General features: G+C 33.9%; 1 protein-coding gene across 1 annotated transcript in view; it reads right to left on the bottom strand.

Moving 5' to 3' along the window:
* Positions 1–5350: 5350 nt before the first annotated feature.
* LOC149790212 (uncharacterized) overlaps positions 5351–26748 on the bottom strand; it is a 56937-nt gene continuing 35539 nt past the window's right edge. Inside the window, exons 4-6 of the mRNA XM_089972228.1 lie at positions 24602–24724; positions 22596–22689; positions 5351–15447 (exon numbers count right to left, since the gene is read on the bottom strand). Coding sequence (XP_089828354.1) covers positions 15335–15447; positions 22596–22689; positions 24602–24724 — 330 coding nt within the window. The 3' untranslated portion in view covers positions 5351–15334. The remainder of the gene's footprint in view (positions 15448–22595; positions 22690–24601; positions 24725–26748) is intronic.

Below are 26748 nucleotides of genomic sequence, written 5' to 3'. Positions count from 1 at the left end.
AATCAATCAGTCATTGCTTCTTTGTAAATTTTGATCATATCCGTGAACTCAGAATCTGATATGCTTCGGTCACTAAGACTTGTTGATAATAACGAGGATAATTAGGAGTATGCTAACCGTCGCTGTGTGTAATTGTATTATATAATCATGCAATTTTGTATTTGTGCACGTACATATTTTTTGGCGATGATATTAAGAGTACCGGCAATCGTTGTTGCAGCTGAAACACAAATTGTCACAACTACTGCCATTATAAGTGATGCTGTTATTGCTGATAATAATACGCCGGTTCCAGCAATAACAGCAGACGCTGAATAAACAATTATGTCAACGATAACTACACGGTATTTCATTTGTTTTACTATATACTCGTCAATGATATTTTTTAAATTTTGTTTGCCAGTCACGTGCCTGATTGTATCTAAAACATTGAACGTTGATCGGAATGCTCATTCTATTTTAATTAGGTGAGAATTTATCTACTAATTCAAGGCACCAATAATAAATCAAGCCAAGTTTTCTTCTTCGGGTTCTACAGTAAATGTTTCCTCGTCGTTTGATCTAACATCACTAACATAGATCCAGGAGATCCAGTTAGTGGATAACACTGTGAAATTGTAGTAGATATTATAAATGTTACAGCACCGAGTAATGAGAATCTGTATATACCGGTAACCTCGGCGCGATGTTTAATATATTTATTAACTGGTGACCATAATTCTCGGCCAGACGCTACTGTATATACCAGGTTCATAATCTGCTTGTGGGGAATTTTAATCAGTTCAGTTTTTTTTTTAACGATATCAGGAATTCCACTTATAACATCTACTCTTTTCTAATCGTTTCCATTTCTGATATAGCCGTTTTAATTTCAGAGTTTTACGTCACCAGTCAATGGACTTTCAAATAAATCATCTGAGATTTCATTAAGTTTTTGAAAGGTTTTACGAAATCTTGTAAACGCGCTTACGTGAGAATCATAATCAGCTAGCAGCGTGGATAATTTAGTATCTACTGTATTATAGTTATTATCTACATATTGTTTGTTGCAGCATCTTCATCAGATGTTGGATCTTTTAAAACAATATTTTGTTCCCGTTCATGCTGAGTTCACCTATAGTTATATCACCTGTTGATTTTAAACGATTAGCAACACTTATTGTAATTTCATTTTTAATAGTTGCGATTGATATACTTGAGTCTCTGATTTTACCGTCATTAGGAAATGCCGGAATGTTATCCGTAGTAGTACCAAGAACTCTATGAAATGTATTATTCTGCCTAATATTACTAGTCTTTAGAACACTGTGTTCATTCTGAAAAATAACAACCACATCTCGATCATCTCCATAGAGGTTCATAAAGTCGGCAAGTTCATCTTTATTTGCGTAATTTGACAAATCAGTGTCATCTGTTTTTCTTTCTTCCATTGATAACACTGATAGAAGATCTTCCCTAAATATGAACCATTATACTTTAAGATCTGTTTAACACGACGCGGTTACTTGTATACTCGTGCACGACTTTATGAGTTGCATCGCATAGTTTTGATATAGCGTCAAGTACAGCAATTATTTCTCGGCCACATATCGGTGGATCTGTCATTGTTTCTATCGGTAATGTTGAATACCAACTGGAATATTTTGTTTATTGTGTTTGTATATTTTAAAAATTCAATTGTTGGTGCCAACCCATACGAATCAAAATAAACAATTCCACGCGTATGCAACCCAGTTCCTGGACCAGAACTGTTGTTAAGATTAATAATTCCTGTTTCAAAATTGTTTGGTTGTTTTGGTAATTGGTCACGCATAAAAACACCTCCGATTTTGTTTATATTGAATGTGTTAGCAGCATCGAGTAAATCAAAATTTGACATAGGCAAAATTAGCGATAGATGTATGATGCTTCTTTTCTTGGTATTTTCGGGATTTTGTGATCATGATCAGTTAAATGTCACGGTTACCAAGCAGTATTGGTATAACTTGAATACACAGTGGAAATTATGGAACGTGATGAAAACTAATTAAAATACGAAATGGAAAAATGGAATTCAACGCAAATAAAGACGCAGTGAATGTTATTTTGTGTTCTTATCTTTTTATTATGTATTATTAACAGTCAAATGTGAGCGTTTAGTCATCAGATGTATAAATATCTGTTTCTATTGCGAAATAGAAAATGGAATTATTTTTCAACATTGACCCTAATAATTGTACGAAATGCGTGCATTTGATGACTGGTTAATATATATGAAGCTGTCATCAAGCATGGTTCAGATCTGTTGGTAGAATATTCTCCACGGGAAAACACAGCATAAATATATTCAAATGATACTTATTAACCTAAAGACGTTCTTCTCATATGCTTGGAAGCTAGATTATAAGATAAGATAATTCCAGTGCGTCTGCCAATTTCCATTTCGCTGTCAAGATACAAAATGCATTAAAATAATGTCATTATTTAGAGCGAGTGTGGGTAATGTTTTAATTTGGGTACGTTTTGACTTGAGTAAATTTTGACTTGGGTACGCTGCAACTTGAGTACGTTTTGACTTGAGTACGTTTTGACTTGGGTACGTTTCGGTCTGGGTATGTTTTGACTTGGGGTCAGTTTTGGTTTGGGTACGTCTTGACTGTAAAACTACGGAAGCATGCTCCTCACAAATTCACACAGTGCAAATTTAACAAGTGGATATTTATAGGAGTTTTATCATTAATAGGTAGGACTACAGGGTCCACAGACACAGATATAGACTAGATGGACAAAATAAATCCCATATGACGTCAAGTTAATGGCATGATATTATAAACGGAACTATTAAGAACCGGTCGTAACTCTTTAATCATTTCCCAAAATTAAAGAGAATTATCAAGGGGTAAACGAGATATGTTGAACCAAATATGGCTAACTCAGCTTGGATTCAAATAACAGTAATAAAGAATTAGTAAACTGCGGGTCAAGAGATTTTTCTTTTTTTTAGCATCAAAACTCCAGGACAGCCCATTTAGTTTTCGGGGACTGGGGTGCTGAAAAATGTAACACTAAAACTATGTTTCCAGCCTTCATATATCTTTAAAAGATCTCGCTCTACTTCGTGATAAAAGAACATATAATATCCAATTATACCAGTTGGTAAGAATTAACTATTTTAAGATAATAAAGAAATTATATTTCTGGTTTGAAAATCAATTCAAGGTCCCCCCTCCTCCCTGCCAAAATAATTAGTTTGTTCGATTAGAAGACAGTTTTTTGTAAACACAATAATTGCGGAAAATGTAAATGATAATTCTTTTATTTCTAAAGTCTGACCAAAATTGCCATTATAGATTTTAAAATCTTAAAATCAGTTTCGACATGGTTGTGTCAAAGATGTTTGGTTGCGATGGATGAATTACGAAAAAAACATAACACTTAATCATGTCACATTTGAACATTTTTGGAAAGTTTGATAACATTAACTAAATCATGTCACATTTGAATATTTCTTGAAAGTTTGATAACATTAACTTAATCATGTCACATTGGAACATTTCTGGAAAGTTTGATAACATTAACTAAATCATGTCACATTTAAACATTTCTGGAAAGTTTGATAACATTGAATGAAGTGGCTTTGAAATGAAAGTGATGTTTCTCACCTGGCTGTCATGGTGACCAAGATTCACACCTTTTTTTAAATATAAATTATGACATAATAGCTATTTTACCCAATACTTTAATAAAAATGTTACCAGTGTATTTCGGTGGGATTTGTGAAAACATGTATTTTCTACTTGGTTCGAATATGCAAACATTATTCATGTGCATTATTTACATAACTCAAAACCGACATCATTTTTAACTATGGAAGTTTTACTTAGATTATCTAGACTGTCCAAATGTTTGTTATGTACTTTATGGGGCAGAACGTTGTGCCATTACAAGGACAACACCGCTTTTGAGTTACACTGAGTTTTATATTTCTTCATCTTATGCAGTCATGCTCTTTTAAAGAACCCTTGAGTTGTCTTTGAGGTCTTCGATTTCAGTAGCTAATACATGTATACATCTTCTACACACCACGATTTTCTTACTCATATAACCTATCATGGACTGAACATATTAAACATAGCAGCAAAAAAAAGTCAATTCAAGTTTATGGCTTCTCAGTAGGATAAAACATTTTCTCCCTGAAAGGCACAGAAAACTATTTTATAACAGTTACATACAACCCTATTTGGACTACTGTAGTACAGTATGGGGTAATTCAAATGATAAAAACAGCAAAGGTGGCTCATCTTCAAAAAAGAGCATTTGGGCTAATATCAATCCAGAAAGAAAGCAAGGAAAGTTTAGCTGGTAGGTTAAAATATTACCTATTAAAGACCGAATCTGTTTGAGAAAAGCCAAATTAATGTACAGGATATGTCATAATAGTGCTCCTGAATATTTACAATCACCATTCCAGTATAGGCTACCTGGTAATGCTCCCCACCTGCGATCCATGTCTACCAAACAGTATAAAATTCCCAAACCAGATAAGGAGTTATTTAAAAAAAGTTTCCAATACTCTGGAACTCTGCTCTGGAATAGTATTCCAGTTGAGATTAGAAATGCCCACTCTATTTCCTTCTTCCAAACCCAATATATCCAGTGGCTTCAGAGATGCAGCTTAAATAAATGAATTCCTTTGTATGAGGGCCTCAAGGTAGATTAGTTTTTAGCTAATTGTGTTACCCTCTTTAAATAAGGTCATTATTAATAATATTATTATTATTATCCGGACCATCGCATACCAGTGCTTGCAGCATGGGCAGTAAATAACAGTTCCAATGCTAGCATTGAAGATTTTGTATAGCAAAATCGATTACCGTAAAACTATATAACTGTTATTAAATTTTAGAAATTAATTCTATATATATTAAACTTTCTTTAGCATTGTCCCCTCAAGTGTAACGTATCACAGCTGATCCATCATCATGCCGATTATTTAATAATGTTTTTCATTCCATCTCATTCTCCACTACATCCATTTAAATAAAAAAAAACAGATATGACCAAGAATCGTACTCCTTTAAGATCTTAAGGTGTGTAAAAGCAATCACCTACAGGCTACAGCAGTGAAAATGAGTCGATAATTTACTATACCAATTTTTTCTTTCTTTTCCCTTTGCTGGTTAATATGTTTCTGAACATGCCCCATGAAGATGCTTATGCATACTGGACAAGGTACTGTGATCTGTTCATCCATATATCAACATAGTCAACATAGGCTTTGATAATCGAAGCTGACATACTCACGTATCTCTTTTCCCCGATTTCACTGATTTCAACCAGGTTCTTTGCCAGAGCACCTCCAAGCACATACTGAATTCATTAAATATTTATTTCTGAATATAAATTTTCCGCATAGTAACATACATATATAATATAATAACATTTCTATGTCAACAATGATTGCCAAGTTATTTCAAGCCATCATTATATTTTGTGTTCTATAATAATTAAAATATTTCACAAAAAAATTGGCAATTAAAGATCATAAAATGTCTCACATTATCACATTTCATTCTATATAACAACCCCATTATCACACATAAAATCATGGTTTTGTTTCCTCAAATGATTAATTGACCTGCTCAACGTACATGGAAAATAATGAGAAATGTATTTTAAACATACGAGGAACATACATAAATGTCACATTTTAAATCACTGATGAAACCATAATAATATTTCACATGGTCTGAGTCATCTCTGTATTTGGTCAAAACCAGCCCATAATCTGATCTGAATTAGCCCATAATTTGGGCTGAACAAGCCAGGGCCGAATTAGCCATCGGTTGAATCATCCTGTTGCCATTGGACATTTAAGCCCTGCAACAACAGAGTCTTTCTGGAGAAGATTTCAGCCATACATCTATAAGCTGGACCACTGGCAGCTGTTCCTGTAATGTTATTTGTTAGTGAAGAATAACTGCAGAAGGCGTGCTATACTATTTATTAAAAACATGACATCAGTACAGTTAGGAATGGGAGAAAAGACTGCCTCGAAAGTATTTTTCCCATGGAACTTAAACTCTAATGAACATATAACATACACCAGCTGTTGGTGTAAATCAGTTCTAATCCAGTGTGAAATTTCTTATTACTTTTCTTTACTGTCAAGTGATATTTCAAAAGCTGATTAGATTAAGGCTTACACTACACATCCTACATGTGGTTTCAAGTACATGTCCACCAAAAACTGCTTAGGCAAATCTAGATGCCTGAAGTTAAAGTAATAAATTAGGTACAATTTAGAAAAGTTGTGTTGGGAAACTTGCAAGCCTGTGTCAACTCTTTGGTCTTAGTCCAGTTAGTTCCATAGTCAATAATATACACAAGTGATTTCTTAGTTACTAGAGTTGAGCAAAATCTTTTTGGTGGGTTCCAGGTGACCATTTAATTTTAGCAAAACCTCTTTTGGTTTTGCATGTATCATCATATTTTCCAGTTGGGTGTTCAGATTTTATGACATTTTCCATTTGGGTGTTCAGATTTTATTCCATTTTCCAGTTGGGTGTTCAGATTGTATGGTATTTTCAAGATGGGTGTTCTGATTGTATGCCATTTTCCAGTAGGGTGTTCTGATTGTATGCCATTTTCTCTCTCTTTCTCTCTCTCTCTCTCTCCTCTGAGAATGAAATCCAAGGTATCAAACAGACACACACATATTTTAAAAATCTGTAAACATATTTTATTAAAATCTGAAAAACAATCAATTAAAGCAAAAAAAAATTATAAAGTGTAAACTAAAAAAAGGAGATACAAAGGCAATTATGTTATGCAAAATGAAATAAATAAAAGGTTGCAATGTTGATAGAAAGCAATGGTAATGAAAACAATTACAACTTTAATGAAATTATATAAGTAAGGACAGTCAGTTGATATTTATAGTCCTAATTCTAAATTAAAAATCATTTAACTTCTTGTGTATATTTATTGTGTCAGAATTTTCTAACAAAATCTGTATAAATTTTTACCATATGTACTTGCACACAACTTGAATAATTTAGGAACAAATAAATAAGCCTTAAAGAAGGGAGGTCAGCTTATCCATGGAACACGGTCTAAACTTGAAAATATTTAATATTTTCTTAAAATGATTTTTAACAATTATCTGTTAGCCACAAAATATACAGTAATTTCAAACTTTTTTTAAAGACTTGAAACTACAAAAATAAAACTTACATGTCTTTCATTTATTGTAAAGGTCCAGTAAAGAAACAAAATAATCCAATGGAGATGATACAAATCAGTTGTCTCAGTGTTAACTTTGAGTTTGACAAATTCATTTCCACATTGCACTATGAACAGTCAATGGAGTATGATGATGAACGGCCTAATAATTTCAAATCTCATGACAACAGCCATGGGTCACTGAATTTTCATTTTAAAATATCAGTCCATTGAAAATAGAAATTGCCCGTTTAAATGATGTGGTCTGCAAAGAAATAGGGAGTGATTATTCAAACAAGATCTGTACAGAATTAGTAAAGGACAGCCTTTTCTGGGAGGGGTGAGGGGCCTGAGGTTTTCTTTCAAACTTGGATTTATTTTGAATACATCAAGATAATTGTTACAAACATAAATTTTTCCTGCATATCAGAGCAAGAATATTTGTTCAAGTTAATTGGGGAGGGGGATAGGCCTTTTTATAATTTTATCAGCCTTCTCCAGAAAAACTAAGTATCTGAATTCTACCTGTAGGCCACCAAATAAATCAAAGTTTTTCCAAATCAGTGTATATGTATGTGGCAGATTCAGTCCATACATTTCACTGTATTCAGTGTGAGACAATGGCCTAAAGTCATATTGGAATATTACATGGCAATGACCTAAATGCATACTGGAATATTATAATGTGACAATGGCCTAAAAGCATACTGGAATATAATAATGTGACAATGGCCTAAAACATGTTGGAATATTATAATGTGACAATGACCAAAAAGCATATTGGAATATTATAATGTGACAATGGCCTAAAACATATTGGAATATTACAATGTGACAATGGCCTAAAAGCATATTGGAATATTATAATGTGACAATGACCTAAAAGCATATCGGAATATTACATGACAATGGCCCAAAAGCATATTGGAATATACATGACAATGGCCTAAAAGCATATTGGAATATTACATGACAATGGCCTAAAAGCATATTGGAATATTACATGACAATGGCCTAAAAGCATATTGGAATGTTACAATGTGACAATGGCCTAAAAGCATACTGGAATATTATAATGTGACAATGACCTAAAAGCATATTGGAACATTACATGACAATGGCCTAAAAGCATATTGGAATATTACATGACAATGGCCTAAAAGCATATTGGAATATTACAATATGACAATGACCTAAAAGCACATTGGAATATTATAATGTGACAATGACATAAAAGCATATTGGAATTGTACATGACAATGGCCTAAAAGCATATTGGAATATTACTTGACAATACCTAAAAGCATATTGGAATATTAATTGACAATGCCAAAAGCATATTGAAATATTACATGACAACGGCCTAAAAGCATATTGGAATATTACAATGTGACAATGATGTAAAAGCATATTGGAATTGTACATGACAATGGCCTAAAAGCATATTGGAATATTACTTGACAATGCCTAAAAGCATATTGGAATATTATAATGTGACAATGGCCTAAAAGCATATTGGAATATTATAATTTGACAATGGCCTAAAAGCATATTAGAATATTATAATGTGACAATGGCCAAAAAGCATATTGGTATATTACATGACAATGGTCTAAAGTCATATTGGAATATTACATGACAATGGCCTTCAAGCATATTAGAATATTACTTGACATGGGCCTAAAAGCATATAGGAATTTTATCATGTGACAATGGCTTAAAAGCATATTTGGATAATATAATGTGACAATGGCTTAAAAGCATATTGGAATAGTATAATGTGACAATGGCATCAAAGCATATTGGAATATTAAGATGTCACAATGGTCTAAAACCATACTGGAATATTAAATGACAATGGCCTAAAACCATACTGGAATATTACATGACAATGGCCTAAAAGCATATTGGAATATTAGGATGTGACAATGGTCTAAAAGCATATTTGAATATTACATGACAACAGCCTAAATGTATTTTTGGAATATTACAATATGACAATGGCCTAAAATAATACAGGAGTATTACAACATAAGAATGGCTCAAAAGCATCTTGGAATATTAAGATGTGACAATGGCATAAAATCATATTGGAATATTAACAAGTGGCAATGGTCCAAAAGCATATTTGACAATTACTCAAAAGCATATTGGAATATTATAACATGACAGTAGTGCAACTGCATATGTGAATATTAACAAGTGACAGTGGCCCAAAAGCATATTTGAATATTATATGACAATAACAAAGCATTTTTTAATATTAAAATATGGCAATAGACTAAAAGCATATTGCAATATTACATGACAACGGCCTAAATGTATTTTTGGAATATTACAATGTGACAATGGCCTAAATGTATTTTTGGAATATTACAATGTGATAATGGCCTAAAGTCATATTGGAATATTACATGGCAATGGCCTAAAAGCATATTGGAATATCAAGGTGTGACAATGGTCTAAAAGCATATTGGAATATTACATGACAATGGCCTAAATGTATTTTTGGAATATTACAATGTGACAGTGGCCTAAAAGAATGCAGGGGTATTACAACATGACAATGGCTCAAAAGCATATTGGAATATAAAGATGTGACAATGGTCTAAAAGCATATTGGAATATTACATGACAATAGCCCAAATGTATTTTTGGAATATTACAATGTGACAGTGGCCTAAAAGAATGCAGGGGTATTACAACATGACAATGGCTCAAAAGCATATTGGAATATTAAGATGTGACAATGGCATAAAAACATATTGGAATATTAACAAGTGACAATGGCCCAAAAGCATATTTGACAATTACTCAAAAGCATATTGGAATATTATAACATGACAGTAGCACAATTGCATATGTGAATATTAAAAAGTGACAGTGGCCCAAAAGCATATTTGAATATTATATGACAATGACACAAAGATTTTTTAATATTAAAATATGGCAATAGACTAAAAGCTTATTGGAATATTACATGACAATGGCACAAAAGCATATTGGAATAAAACATGACAGTAACCCAAAAAAGCATAGTGGAACATTACATGACAGTGGCCCAAATGCATATTGGAACATTATATGAAAGTGACCCAAAAGCATACTGGAACATGACATTAACCCAAACGCTTATTAGAAATATTAACAAGTGACAATGGACCAAAAGCATATTGTTAGAAGTACATAATATCAATACAGAAGAAATTCTAATTACAACTACAAAAACAAATGATCATATATAATCATTACCGTGTTTTATGGCTACTGAAAAAATTGCATTCGAGAAGAATTGAAACGCTATTATGTAAAAATTGCTTGCATAGAATTCTTTGTAAGATTTGATGCAATAACTTTAAAATGTACAGACTCGTTGCACTTTGTCTAATGATTATGCAATCTCATCCCACCCACCCCATTGTTAAAATCTCAAAATAATTGGGAAATTAGTATTTGAAAACTTCTCTAATACTAAGTTATATCTATATATAGGACACTTTCATTGACGGCAATGTCCTGACCGCGTGAGATAAACAAACTTCATAAAACAGCAATTGATAGATGGCTAAGATGAAATTAGGAAGAATGAGCTAAAAGAATGATTATCATCTTTAAATATGATAATATTTTTCAAAGTAAACAGTGAAGAAATTTGTCACAATATGCACGTAGTAAGTACTGTACATTTATTTTATGTCTCACACAATGACATAGCCCATGGATTTGAAAATACTGAATTACCATTATTTTAATTTTATGTTTGAAAAACAAGAAAGTATGTACACAGACTAACAATATAAAAGCAATCATGGTAGTGTAAAAAAAGTGTATCAATCCAATAACTGAATGTAAGTTGTTAACTGCTGCTATAACTGTGGAAATCTTACTATTTATGTTTCCATTTATTTGTGTGTGATTATGTTATGACACTAAAATTATATTTCAAAATACATACAGGCATATACATGGACACTTAATTAACATAATTAGTATTATCCCTTTGTATATACAGAAATCAAATCTTTCTCTTCCATAAAATGTGTTTTGAAAATAATTAAAATTCCATGAATAAAAAAATCAACACTCTTATAACCTTAATAAACCAGATTATAAACAATTTTAATAGTATATTCAAACAATAAGTTATTTAAAATTATGCATTGTTTTCAATAGTATCAAAATGTTAATGTTGTTTGACAACTAAATTATTAAAATCTATTACAACCTACACCTGCATAAAATTAAAAAAATTGCTGCTGAAATAAATTGTTACACTTATATAAAATGTTTGATAATAAAAATAGTCTGTGTACATAAAACTGTACCCTTTACCTAGCAGTATGTACATGTCCAAGTATATACATGTATGTGAAATTGAGTATTACATTTGTGAAAATGAATATGAATGAAAACAGTTGCATTGATATGGTAATAAATGCACTGAATTTGGATGACACTGTATATAATAACATACAAATGTATTGACATTTAAAAACTACTGTACATACTTATGGAAAAGTACAAAATCAAAGAATACTTCCCTGATTTGTTCACACATAATGTACCAGCATATCAGGTGCCAGCTTGTTTGTTTTATTGATTACTCCTAACACACTGCATAGACTCAGGTCTGCTGGCACATCATGGTCTGTGGAATATGTTGCTGGGTAAACTTATCAGCAAATATATACTGTGGAAATATATCCATATAACATGAGTGCCCAACCCATCATGCAACCAGAAAGCAAAGATCAAAGCCAGACAGGGGCCATAACTCAAACACCATTGTCAGACAGGGGACATAACTCAACAATCAAAGTCAGACCAGGGCCATAACTCAATAAAACATTTTTGCTGAAAGTAACGTGAAAATCAAACATGACCTAGATGCTATTTATTTAAAGCAACACACTAATTTGGTTTCAATCCGTAAAGGCCTTCAAAAGTTCCAATCCACAAAGCTCTTCAAAAGTTTCAATCCATAAAGGCCTTCAAAACTTCAAATCCATACAGGCCTTCAAAAGTTTCAATCCACAAGGCCTTCAAAAGTTCCAATCCACATAGGCCTTCAAAATTTTCCATCCAAAAGCCCTTCAAAAATTTAAATCCATAAAGGCCTTCAAATGTTTAAATCCACAAGGCCTTCAATAGGTATTGAGTGTAAATGAAATCTGCTAAAAATGGGATAAGATGGGACTGGAAGGAGTGGGATGATGCAATATCTGATGTTTCCATTGTGAATCCTGTCAGTACTTTAACTTTCTGAAAAGTTAACATAATTACAAATATCTAGTAGGATCAAGAGTTACAATTTACCAGGCATTTATCTGAAATATGCCAAACCCATGCTAGTTTCTGGACAAGGGCAGTGGCATATGGAATGGTCAAAAGGTCAAATGTCAAATGACCCTAACATAGAGAATGGTCAATAGTTCAAACTAATGTTGGATTCTAGACAAGGGCCTTGACATATGTGATGGTCAAAAGACCCTAACGTAAGAAATGACCAACAGGCCAGATTAAAGTGTGTTTCTAGATAAAGGGTATGACATACAGACTGATGTAAGACATGGTATGTATTACACTAATTTGCTATTTAAAAAAAGTGGGGAAATCAGTATTGACAATTTCATATATAGGGCCTTCCCTGCTTTTCAGGGCTGAAACAAATATCTAAACATTCAAATCAGGATATTTATACAGATATTCTAATAGACAACTGGCATCCAAATACTCATCCAAATACTCATCCAAATACTCATCCAATACTCATCCAAATACTCATCCAAATACTCATCCAAATACTCACCCAAAATACTCATCCAAATACTCATCCAAATACTCATCCAAATACTCATCCAACAGCAAGTTTGGCATTATTTTATAAAAGAATCAAACAAAATGAAATGTAAACTATGCAATATTTAATAAGCTAGTTTACAAAAACATGCAACATTTGCTATATTACCTAAAATTCAAGCTCCAACTCACAAGAAGATCATAGTATCCAAAGTCTGAATAGTCACAATGCTCACAACACTGCCATTTATATCCATTTGAAATAGTCATACTACTCAACACTGCCATTTCTATTGAACATTGCATACAACATCGCCATTTCTATTCAACATTTGCCATTACTATTCAAAACTGCTCACAAAATTGCCATTTCTACAATTTGAATAGTCACATTACTCACAACATTGCCATTTATACCCATCTGACTAGTCACATTACTCAAAACAACAGTGCTCATAACATTTCCATTTCTATTAATCTAAAATGATACAACAAAGCCATTACAAATCATCAACCAGATCATCAAAAAGTTTGTGAATTGTTGTCAGACAGTCATTGTTAGAATCTGTTGTAGTTAATCCAGAAAACCATCAGTTGTGGAACAGAATCATTTACGTTACAAAGATCGACAGTTTGCTGTTAAAATAAACTTGCTAGTCACAGCTTTTGCCGTGAATTAGTACAAAGCCATAACAATCAGAATATGTTTCTGTTTGTGTTTGTGTCATTTTATTTTCTTTTGTATATTTATTTTAAATAAATAAACTCATTGATGGGAATCCCTCTTTATCCACAAAATTGAATGTCCTACTCCCAAACATGGTTGAGGATGGAAGCTAGTTCCCAGATACATAACCCTGGTAGAGGTTATACTTGGAAAAGAAACCAGGTCATCTCACATTTACTTCTAGGTACATCTTTGTCAACAAGTCCATATCAATCTGTATCTCAGTGAATTTTCAGATTTGCTTCATTAAATGTAGCTAAAAGTAACTAATTAATTTCACGCATGAATTATTTAAACACCATTTGAAATGTCATACAACGTAACATATCTCATCAAACAGGATGCTCTGTCAATATAAATAATGTTTTTGATGCCACCATGACCTGTGGAAGAGTCGATTTGTTTATTAAGGAGTGATCAGCTTTCCTATTTGGATATATCTGATGAAAATGTAGTAGCCTCCCTTTACTTTCTCTGCTGTATCAAAAATGGATGCTTCCAGACCTGAAGATGAACCTGGTGGATTATATGTACACAGACCAGTCTGTTTCAGCATGCAGCAATAAATGGTATTTTGTGATACATTAATACCAATTTTGTTTAAATCATTTGTGCACAAAACAGTTTCAATAATTGTAGCTACATTTCGATGTGAAATTTCAATGAGAAACCAATACGGATATCATTTGAGATGCTGTGTGGAACAAACTATATGTAATGTAATTCACTATAAATTTTTGGGTGAAACTAACACATTTTTTTCTCACCTCAGTAATTTGTAAACATTATATACTGCTGTTATACTTCAATAAAGTATTTTTACTATATTATGCTTATAATAGCATGAGGGACAATATTACATAACTACATTATGCATATAATAGCATGAGGGACATTATTACATAACTACATTATGCTTATAATAGCATGAGGGACAGTATTACATTGCTACATTATATTTATAATAGCATGTGGGACAGTATTACATAACTACACTATGCTTATAATAGCATGAGGGACAGTATTACATAACTACATTATGCTTATAATAGCATGAGGGACAATATTACATAACTACATTATGCTTATAATAGCATGAGGGACAGTATTACATAACTACATTATGCTTATAATAGCATGAGGGCAGTATTACATAACTACATTATGCTTATAATAGCATGAGGGACAGTATTACATTGCTACATTATATTAATAATAGCATGTGGGACAGTATTACATAACTACATTATGCTTATAATAGCATGAGGGACAGTATTACATAACTACAATATGCTTATAATAGCATGAGGGACAGTATTACATAACTACATTATGCTTATAATAGCATGAGGGACAGTATTACATTGCTACATTATGTTTATAATAGTATGTAGGACAGCATTACATCGCTACATTATGCTTATAATAGCAGGAAGGAAAGTATGACCTTGCTCCAGTAAAGGATTTGCAAGCATTTAATAACACTTAAAGTAGCATGGCTGACAATAAAATAGCATGGCTGACAATAAAATAGCATAGCTGACATTTAATATACCATGAGTGACAGTATTGCATCAATCCAATAGAAACAGTAAATAATATCTTTCATGAACAGCATCCCTTCTGCCTCTTGTCCTTGTCCTTATCTTCAACCTTGACATGGTCTGTAAAATCTGTTGGTACAGGACCATTTTTCATTCTTATCAAAACTTCCTTACCTAAAATGAAAATTATAAAAACTACAAAACATATTTTAAAATGAAAACAATGAAAATATTTTTTTAAAACAAGATGCCCAATTGGGCAGTAAGTTACACACCTGATGGCATAAATAAAATGGCCTCAATCCAATGTTAGTTTACCATGTATTCTGGACTAGAAGGTGTTTACCACGTATTCTGGACTAGAAGGTATTTACCACATATTTTAGACAAGAAGGTGTTTACCACATATTCTGGACTAGGTGTTTACCATGTATTTTGGACAAGAAGGTGCTTACCATGACTATTCTGGACTAGAAGGTTTTTACCATGTATTCTGAACTAGAATGTGTTTGCCATGTATTCTGGACTAGAAGGTGTTTGCCATGTATTCTGGACAAGAAGGTGTTTACTGTGTATTTTGGTCTAGAAGGTGTTTACCATGTATTCTGGACTAGAGTGTGTTTACCACATATTCTGGACAAGAATGTGTTTACCACATATTCTGGACAAGAAGGTGTTTACCAAATATTCTGGACAAGAAGGTTTTTACCATGTATTCTGTACTAGAAGGTGTTTACCACATATTCTGTACTAGAAGGTGTTTACAACATATTCTGGACAAGAAGGTGTTTACCATGTATTCTGGACTAGAAGGTGTTTACCACATATTCTGGACAAGAAGGTGTTTACCATGTATTCTGGACTAGAAGGTGTTTACCACACATTCTGGACAAGAAGGTGTTTACCATGTATTCTGGACTAGAAGGTGTTTACCACATATTCTGGACAAGAATGTGTTTACCACATATTCTGGACAAGAAGGCGTTTACCACATATTCTGGACAAGAAGGTGTTTACCACACATTCTGGACAAGAAGGTGTTTACCGCATATTCTGTACTAGAAGGTGTTTACCACATATTCTGGACAAGAAGGTGTTTACCATGTATTCTGGACTAGAAGGTGTTTACCACATATTCTGGACAAGAAGGTGTTTACCATGTATTCTGGACAAGAAGGTGTTTACCAAATATTCTGGACAAGAAGGTTTTTACCATGTATTCTGAACTAGAAGGTGTTTACCATGTATTCTGTACTAGAAGGTGTTTACCACATATTCTGTACTAGAAGGTGTTTACCACATATTCTGGACAAGAATGTGTTTACCACATATTCTGGACAAGAAGGTGTTTACCAAATATTCTGGACAAGAAGGTTTTTACCATGTATTCTGAACTAGAAGGTGTTTACCATGTATTCTGTACTAGAAGGTGTTTACCACATATTCTGTACTAGAAGGTGTTTACCACATATTCTGGACAAGAAGGTGTTTACCATGTATTCTGGACTAGAAGGTGTTTACCACATATTCTGGACAAGAAGGTGTTTACCATGTATTCTGGACAAGAAGGTGTTTACCAAATATTCTGGACAAGAAGGTTTTTACCATGTATTCTGAACTAGAAGGTGTTTACCATGTATTCTGTACTAGAAGGTGTTTACCACATATTCTGTACTAGAAGGTGTTTACCACATATTCTGGACAAGAATGTGTTTACCACATATTCTGGACAAGAAGGTGTTTACCAAATATTCTGGACAAGAAGGTTTTTACCATGTATTCTGAACTAGAAGGTGTTTACCATGTATTCTGTACTAGAAGGTGTTTACCACATATTCTGTACTAGAAGGTGTTTACCACATATTCTGGACAAGAATGTGTTTACCACATATTCTGGACAAGAAGGTGTTTACCAAATATTCTGGACAAGAAGGTTTTTACCATGTATTCTGAACTAGAAGGTGTTTACCATGTATTCTGTACTAGAAGGTGTTTACCACATATTCTGTACTAGAAGGTGTTTACCACATATTCTGGACAAGAATGTGTTTACCACATATTCTGGACAAGAAGGTGTTTACCAAATATTCTGGACAAGAAGGTTTTTACCATGTATTCTGAACTAGAAGGTGTTTACCATGTATTCTGTACTAGAAGGTGTTTACCACATATTCTGTACTAGAAGGTGTTTACCACATATTCTGGACAAGAAGGTGTTTACCATGTATTCTGGACTAGAAGGTGTTTACCACATATTCTGGACAAGAAGGTGTTTACCATGTATTCTGGACTAGAAGGTGTTTACCACACATTCTGGACAAGAAGGTGTTTACCATGTATTCTGGACTAGAAGGTGTTTACCACATATTCTGGACAAGAATGTGTTTACCACATATTCTGGACAAGAAGGTGTTTACCACATATTCTGGACAAGAAGGTGTTTACCACACATTCTGGACAAGAAGGTGTTTACCACATATTCTGTACTAGCAGGTGTTTACCACATATTCTGGACAAGAAGGTGTTTACCATGTATTCTGGACTACAAGGTGTTTACCACACATTCTGGACAAGAAGGTGTTTACCATGTATTCTGGACTAGAGGGTGTTTACCACATATTCTGGACAAGAAGGTGTTTACCACATATTCTGGACAAGAAGGTGTTTACCACATATTCTGGACAAGAAGGTGTTTACCAAATATTCTGGACTAGAAGGTTTTTACCATGTATTCTGAACTAGAAGGTGTTTACCATGTATTCTGTACTAGAAGGTGTTTACCACATATTCTGGACAAGAAGGTGTTTACCATGTATTCTGGACTAGAAGGTGTTTACCACATATTCTGGACAAGAAGGTGCTTACCATGTATTCTGGACTAGAAGGTGCTTACCATGACTATTCTGGACTAGAAGGTGTTTACCATGTATTCTGGACCAGAAGGTGTTTACCATGTATTCTGGACAAGAAGGTGTTTACTGTGTATTCTGGACTAGAAGGTTTCTACCATGTATTCTGAACTAGAAGGCATTTACCATGTATTTTGGTCTAGAAGGTTTTTACAATGTATTCTGGACTAGAAGCTGTTTACCATGTATTCTGGACTAGAAGGTGTTTACCACACATTCTGGACAAGAAGGTGTTTACCATGTATTCTGGACTAGAGGGTGTTTACCACATATTCTGGACAAGAAGGTGTTTACCACATATTCTGGACAAGAAGGTGTTTACCACATATTCTGGACAAGAAGGTGTTTACCAAATATTCTGGACTAGAAGGTTTTTACCATGTATTCTGAACTAGAAGGTGTTTACCATGTATTCTGTACTAGAAGGTGTTTACCACATATTCTGGACAAGAAGGTGTTTACCATGTATTCTGGACTAGAAGGTGTTTACCACATATTCTGGACAAGAAGGTGCTTACCATGTATTCTGGACTAGAAGGTGCTTACCATGACTATTCTGGACTAGAAGGTGTTTACCATGTATTCTGGACCAGAAGGTGTTTACCATGTATTCTGGACAAGAAGGTGTTTACTGTGTATTCTGGACTAGAAGGTTTCTACCATGTATTCTGAACTAGAAGGCATTTACCATGTATTTTGGTCTAGAAGGTTTTTACAATGTATTCTGGACTAGAAGCTGTTTACCATGTATTCTGAACTAGAAGGCATTTACCATGTATTTTGGTCTAGGAGGTGTTTACCATGTATTCTGGACTAGAAGCTGTTTACCATGTATCCTGGACTAGAAGCTGTTTACCATGCATTCTGAACTAGAAGGTGTTTACCATGTATTTTGGTCTTGAAGGTGTTTACCATGTATTCTGGACTAGAATATGTTTATTGTGTATTCTGAACTAGAAGGTGATTACCATGTATTTTGGTATAGAAGGTGTTTACCATGTATTCTGGACTAGAAGGTGTTTACCATGTATTCTGGACTAGAAGGTGTTTACCATGTATTCTGGACTAGAAGCTGTTTACTGTGTATTCTGAACTAGAAGGCATTTACCATGTAATCTGGTATAGAAGGAGTTTACCATGCATTCTGGACTAGAAGCTGTTTACTGTGTATTCTGAACTAGAAGGGGTTTACCATGTATTTTGGTCTAGGTGTTTACCATGCATTCTGGACTAGAAGGTGTTTACCACATATTCTGGACTAGAAGGTTTTTACCACATATTCTGAACTAGAAGGTGTTTGCCATGTATTCTGGACCAGAAGGTGTTTACCATGTATTCTGGACAAGAATGTGTTTACCATGTATTCTGGACTAGAAGGTTTTTACCATATATTCTGAACTAGAAGGCGTTTATCATGTATTCTGGACAAGAAGGTGTTTACCACATATTCTGGACTAGAAGGTGTTTACCACATATTCTGAACTAGAAGGTGTTTACCATGCATTCTGGACTAGAAGGTGTTTACCACACATTCTGGACTAGAAGGTGTTTACCACATATTCTGAACTAGAAGGTGTTTACCATGTATTTTGGTCCAGAAAGTGTGTACCATGTATTCTGGACTAGAAACTGTTTACCATGTATTCTGGACTAGAAGCTTTTTACCATGTATTCAGGGCTAGATGGTATTTACCATGTATTCTGGACTAGAATGTGTTTACTATGTATTTTGGACAAGAAGGTGCTTACCATGACTATTCTGGACTAGAAGGTTTGTACCATGTATTCTGAACTAGAAGGTGTTTACCATGTATTCTAGACTAGAAGCTGCATACCATGTATTCTGGTCTAGAAGGTGTTTACCACATATTCTGGACTAGAAGGTGTTTACCATGTATTTTGAACAAGAAGGTGGTTACCATGACTATTCTGGACTAGAAGGTGTTTACCATGTATTCTGAACTAGAAGGTGTTTACCATGTATTCTGGACAAGAAGGTGTTTACTGTGTGTTCTGGATGGGAAGGTTTTTACCATGTATTTTGGTCTTGAAAGTGTTTACCATTGTGTTCTGGACTAGGTGTTTACCATGTATTCTGGACTAGAAGCTGTTTACTGTATTCTGGACTAGAAGGTGTTTACCATGTATTTTGGACAAGAAGGTGCTTACCATGACTATTCTGGACTAGAAGGTTTTTACCATATATTCTGAACTAGGAGGTGTTTACCATGTATTCTGGACCAGAAGATGTTTACCATGTATTCTGGACTAGAAGATGTTTACCATGTATTCTGGACTAGATAGGTGTTTACCATGTATTCTGGACTAGACGGCATTTACCATGTAATCTGGACTAGATAGCTGCTTACCCTATATTCTGAACTAGAAGGCATTTACCATGTATTTTGGTCTGGAAGGTGTTTACCATGTATTCTGGCTAGAAGGTGTTTAGCAGGTATTCTGGACTAGAAGATGTTTACCATGTATTCTGGACTAGATAGCTGTTTACCATGTATTCTGGACTAGAAGGTTTTTACCATGTATTCTGAACTAGAAGGCATTTACCATGTAATCTGGACTAGAAGGTGTTTACCATGTAATCTGGACTAGAAGGTGTTTACCATGTATTCTGGACTAGAAACTGTTACCATGTATTCTGGACTAGATAGGCATTTACTATGCATTCTGGACTAGACAGTGTTTACCATTTATTCTGGACTAGAAGGTGTTTACCTTGTATTCTGTACTAGAAGGTGTTTACCATGTATTCTGGACTAGAAGGTGTTTACCATGTAACCTGGACTAGAAGGTGTTTACTGCCCAATTCGGTCCAACTCTCTTCAGTCATTTTGTAAATGTTTCTATTTCAGGGCACAAAATTAACATTACTCCATTTTCTCATGGTTAGTGAATTTCCTGATGAATTCCTAAATTCTAGCTATCCCTAATCTGTTTTTGAAAATTACCAAGTGTTGCTATCCCTAACAGTTAACAAGTGCATTCCCCTTTATGGTTAACTGATATTTTTAATGTGTTAATCAAGTACCTACCAACATCATGTACTTGATGAGGTGCAATAAAAGCTTGTGATGCAAATGGTGAGGTGCCGAACAACACATCCACTCATCAGGTAATTTAGTGTTATTATTGTCAAAAGAGTTTTCATGCATGTGGGACTGGCCTGGTGTACCACCCCCAAGGACTGATAATAACAATCAGTATATCAGTATAGGTCTCAGGCTAGAAATGACCAATCAGAAAAGGAGACATTGATTGGCTCAGCAATTAATTCAGAATGATACCAGATAACATGTTTTAATATTTACATTGTTGTTCATAAACATTAAATGAATTATGCAGTGACAACTTTAAAGATGTGGAAATGTCTGCAGGGTTTGCAAGACATTAGAATATGACACCTGATATTATGATTGCATAAATAAAATGCTAAGATAATGAATATAGGAGGCTAAATCGTGAATCAGGAAAGGTTGTGATGGTGTGCATCTTTTGTGCTGAGTATTTGGAGAAACAGGACATTGTTCAAGGTACTTCATTGATGAGTCTTGTTAGTGAAATATAATGAGCTGATGTTAATGAATCATAAATACAGAATTAGAAATTGAACTGATTTCTGTCTGATTTTAGCAAGATCAGTGAAATTTAGATAAGATCAGTATAAAGTTTATTTTGGAAATCCAGTGGGTTGGTGAATAAAATGCTAAGTTTCGTCCCTTCTATTTTATATTTTTGGTGGAGGCAAGAATTGCATCACCATCTTCTACAACAGGCCTTCATGCCAGGATGCTTTCTGTCAAACTTTGGTCAAATTATACTAGCACTTTTAAGAGAAATTTTTTGTGTGGAAAAACATTAAAACTGTGACTTGGTATTACATGTACAAACTTTGAATGTCTCAAGGCCAAAATACTTTCTATCAAATTTGGTCAAATGCACAAACTTTGAATGTCTCAAGGCCAAAATGCTTTCTATCAAATTTGTCAAATGTACAAACTTTGAATGTCTCAAGGCCAAAATGCTTTCTATCAAATTTGGTCAAATGTACACACTTTAATGTCTTAAGGTCAAAATGCTTTCTATCAAACTTGGTCAAACTCTGATCAGTTATTGGTAGGCTTTTCTATTTGTAGTAATAACTACCATTATTAGATAGCAGATTGACATCACCTGAAGAAACCTAAAATGCCAGAATGATTTCTGTTACATTTACTTGACTTCTATTTGCAGAAACTTTAAAAGTCATTATGCCAGAATGATTTCAGTTAAAGTTGGTTAACTTCTACTGGTAGACATTTTAAAAGACTTTATGCTAGGATGATTTATTTATTTTTTTATTTTTTTTATTTTGACCTAATTACAAAATATAAACTAAAGTGAAAATGAGGTACTTACCCACTGCAAAAAATGCTTGGTGTACATTATGTCCAGTTTTTGCAGATGTTTCTATGAAAATCATTCCTTGTTCTGATGCAAGTTGTTCTCCATCCTGACAAAAAACAATATCGCACACAGTTCAGATTTTAAATTAATAACAGGAGTAACATAAAATGGCATGTTACATGCCTGGCCTGTCTTTAATAGTCCTTTATATAAATAACTGAAATTAGTGTGCAGAAACCACCTTTATTTTCTTTCAGCCACAGTGACCTTAATCTCTGGTGGTGGTGTACAAATTTTCTAAATGACACTGCCATCTAAAACATTTTATCCCAGTTAGGGCCAATTCATATATATTTTCAATGATTAGGCATTATAACAATTATGGTCTTAAACTAAGTAATAGAAAAGAGTAAAACGCAACAAGTTTTGTAAACTTCAACAAATAATTTACTCCCCTGGAATACAATGTGTAAATTTAGAAAGAACTCACAGTATTGTGAATTAAATCCTAAATAGTCCAAAACATTTTATCTCCAGTCCCAATGAATAAAGTTCTAATTAAATTCCAGTGGTGTTCAAAATAAGATCCAGCACTGAAGATGTTAATGTGTCTGTAGTCTTGAATGTACTTGAGTGGCCTGAAGTGTGATGATGTGTTAACAGTCTTCCAATTAATCACAATAATATAATCCAAGATGTCCTTGTCTGAATTCACTATAATTCCAAATTAACATTTCTGTCTAAGAAAGCATTTCAAAAGTCATAAATTACTATTACTCAATGTACACCTAAAAAAACATCATAGGGTGAAGTCATTTTCACTTTTATAACAGAAGAAGGTAAAGTTTACATATTTTAGGTGACTTAGTTGCCCACTTTGCCTGGTAGTGTGACCCCTGATATAGCCATAATCTACTAAGACTAGTTTGATCACAGCAACTGACATAAAGACATCTCACTTTCAAAGATGTAGTCCAATCAGTCATTAATGTGAAAGAAATTACAGCCACTGATGTAACAGATTGTCACAGCTACAGATGTAAAATATATGAATTTTAAAGTTGTATTTTAATCAGAGTAACTGATGTTTAAGATACTGTCACTGCTCTACAGGATTTCACAGGCTCTGCTGTACAGGAAATCATAGTTACTTCTGTACTAAATATCACAGCCACTCATGAACAGAATATCACAGTTACTGCTGCACCATCATAGCCACTGCTATACAGGATATCACAGCCAATGCTGCACAAAATATCATAGCCACTGCTGTACAGAATATTGTAGTCACTGCTGTACAAGATATCACAGTCACTGCTGTACAGGATTTCACAGCCTCTGCTGTACAGGAAATCACACTTACTTCTGTCCTGGATATCACAGACACTCATGTACAGGATATCACAGTTACTGCTGCACTATCATAGCCACTGCTGTACAGGATATCCCAGCCAATGCTGCACAGACTATCATAGCCACTGCTGTACAGAATACTGTAGTCACTGCTGTACAGGAAATCACAGTTACTTCTGTACAGGATATTGTTAGTCACTGCTGTACAAGATATCACAATCACTGCTGTACAGGATGTCAAGTCACTGATGTATAAGAATGTTGAATTAGCAATTGAACTGCCTTCTCTTGATTTTAGCAGGATCAATTAAATTCAGGCATGACTAGTAAAATCACTATTATATTTATCTTGTGCGTTGGTATAAAAGGACCATGATTTTGAGACCTGCATCACAGCCTTCAAATGTAACCATCATAAATGATATACCAATGAGTTTTGCTTAAGCTCAGATATTTCTATAAGGAACTGTTTTTGAGAAGGATTTGGTTTGTTAACTTACATTAAAGTAGCCAACTTGGTTTTGGGCTCAAAAGTTTACTATTAAAAATAACTTGCATGACTATTTACATCTGAAATCTATCATTTTATCTTTTGAATCCATGGTGATTGTAACACTTGCTGAACAAATAATATAATTACAGTCATAAACCTTTATTTCACATACCTTTGTTGTCACACATTTGTAGTCTTTCAGGTCTGTCTTGTTACCAACCAGTGCCATCACAGGGTTGCCTGAGGCACCTTTTCTCATTTCACTTATCCAAGTTGGGATATTTTTAAAACTATCCTAAATAAAAACATTTATATCATTATTATTGTTATTTTTATTATTAGCATTACACACATATATTACCCCTACAATGTTACTGAGTCCACCAGCCCACCTACATGGAAAGTAAGATCTCCAGCAACATGATGAAAATGCTTTAATGTTTACAAACATGTAAACATAGGTCAAGTACATATGCATACAAACATGTATACATCAGGTCATCTGCACAGGCATATAAACATGTATACATCATGTCATCTACATAGGCATACAAACATGTATACATCAGGTCATCTGTACAGGCATAAAAACATGTATACATCATGTCATCTACATAGGCATATAAACATGTATACATCATGTCATCTACATAGGCATACAAACATGTATACATCAGGTCATCTACATAGGCATACAAACATGTATACATCTGGTCATCTACATATGTATACAAACATGTATACATCATGTCATGTACATAGGCATACAAACATGTATACATCAGGTCATCTACATAGGCATACAAACATGTATACATCAGGTCATCTACATAGGTATATAAACATGTATACATCAGGTCATCTACATAGGAATATAAAGATGTATACATCAGGTCATGTACATAGGCATACAAACATGTATACATCAGGTCATCTACATAGGCATACAAACATGTATACACCAGGCCATCCACATAGGCATACAAACATGTATACAACAGGTCATCTACATAGGCATACAAACATGTATACATCAGGTCATTTACATAGGCATACAAACATGTATACATCAGGTCATCTACACAGGCATACAAACATGTATACATCAGGTCATCTACACAGGCATACAAACATGTATACATCACGTCATCTACACAGGCATACAAACATGTATACATCAGGTCATCTATACAGGCATACAAACATGTATACATCAGGTCATATACATAGGCATACAAACATGTATACATCAGGTCATCTACATAGGCATATAAACATGTATACATCAGGTCATCTACATAGGCATACAAACATGTATACATCAGGTCATGTACATAGGCATACAAACATGTATACATCAGGTCATCTACATAGGTATATAAACATGTATACATCAGGTCATCTACATAGGCATATAAAGATGTATACATCAGGTCATCTACATAGGCATACAAACATGTATACATCAGGTCATCTACATAGGCATACAAACATGTATATATCAGGTCATCTACATAGGCAAACAAACATGTATACATCAGGTCATCTACATAGGCATATAAACATGTATACATCAGGTCATCTACACAGGCATACAAATATGTATACATCAGGTCATCTACACAGGCATACAAACATGTATACATCAGGTTATCTAAATAGGCATACAAACATGAATACATCAGGTCATCTACATAGGCATACAAACATGTATACATCAGGTCATCTACATAGGCATACAAACATGTATACATCAAGTCATCTACATAGGCATATAAACATGTATACATCAGGTCATCTACATAGGCATACAAACATGTATACATCAGGTCATCTACATAGGCATACAAACATATATACATCAGGTCATCTACATAGGCATATAAACATGTATACATCAGGTCATCTACACAGGCATACAAACATGTATATATCACGTCAACTACACAGGCATACAAACATGTATACATCAGGTCATCTACATAGGCATACAAAAATGTATGCATCAGGTCATCTACATAGGCATACAAACATGTATATATCAGGTCATCTACATAGGCATATAAACATGTATACATCAGCATACAAACATGTATACATCAGGCCATCTACAATGCATACAAACATGTATACAACATGTCATCTACATAGGCATACAAACATGTACACATCAGGCCATCTACATAGACATACAAACATGTATACATCAGGTCATCTACACAGGCATACAAACATGTATACATCAGGTCATCTACACAGGCATACAAACAGGTATACATCAGGCCATCTACAAAGGCATACAAAAATGTATACATCAGG

The sequence above is a fragment of the Sinohyriopsis cumingii genome, chromosome 10, assembly GCF_028554795.1.
Source record: "Sinohyriopsis cumingii isolate HCF-2022 chromosome 10, ASM2855479v2, whole genome shotgun sequence".
Taxonomy (NCBI): domain Eukaryota; kingdom Metazoa; phylum Mollusca; class Bivalvia; order Unionida; family Unionidae; genus Sinohyriopsis; species Sinohyriopsis cumingii.
This window is presented reverse-complemented; position numbering and strand designations above follow the sequence as displayed.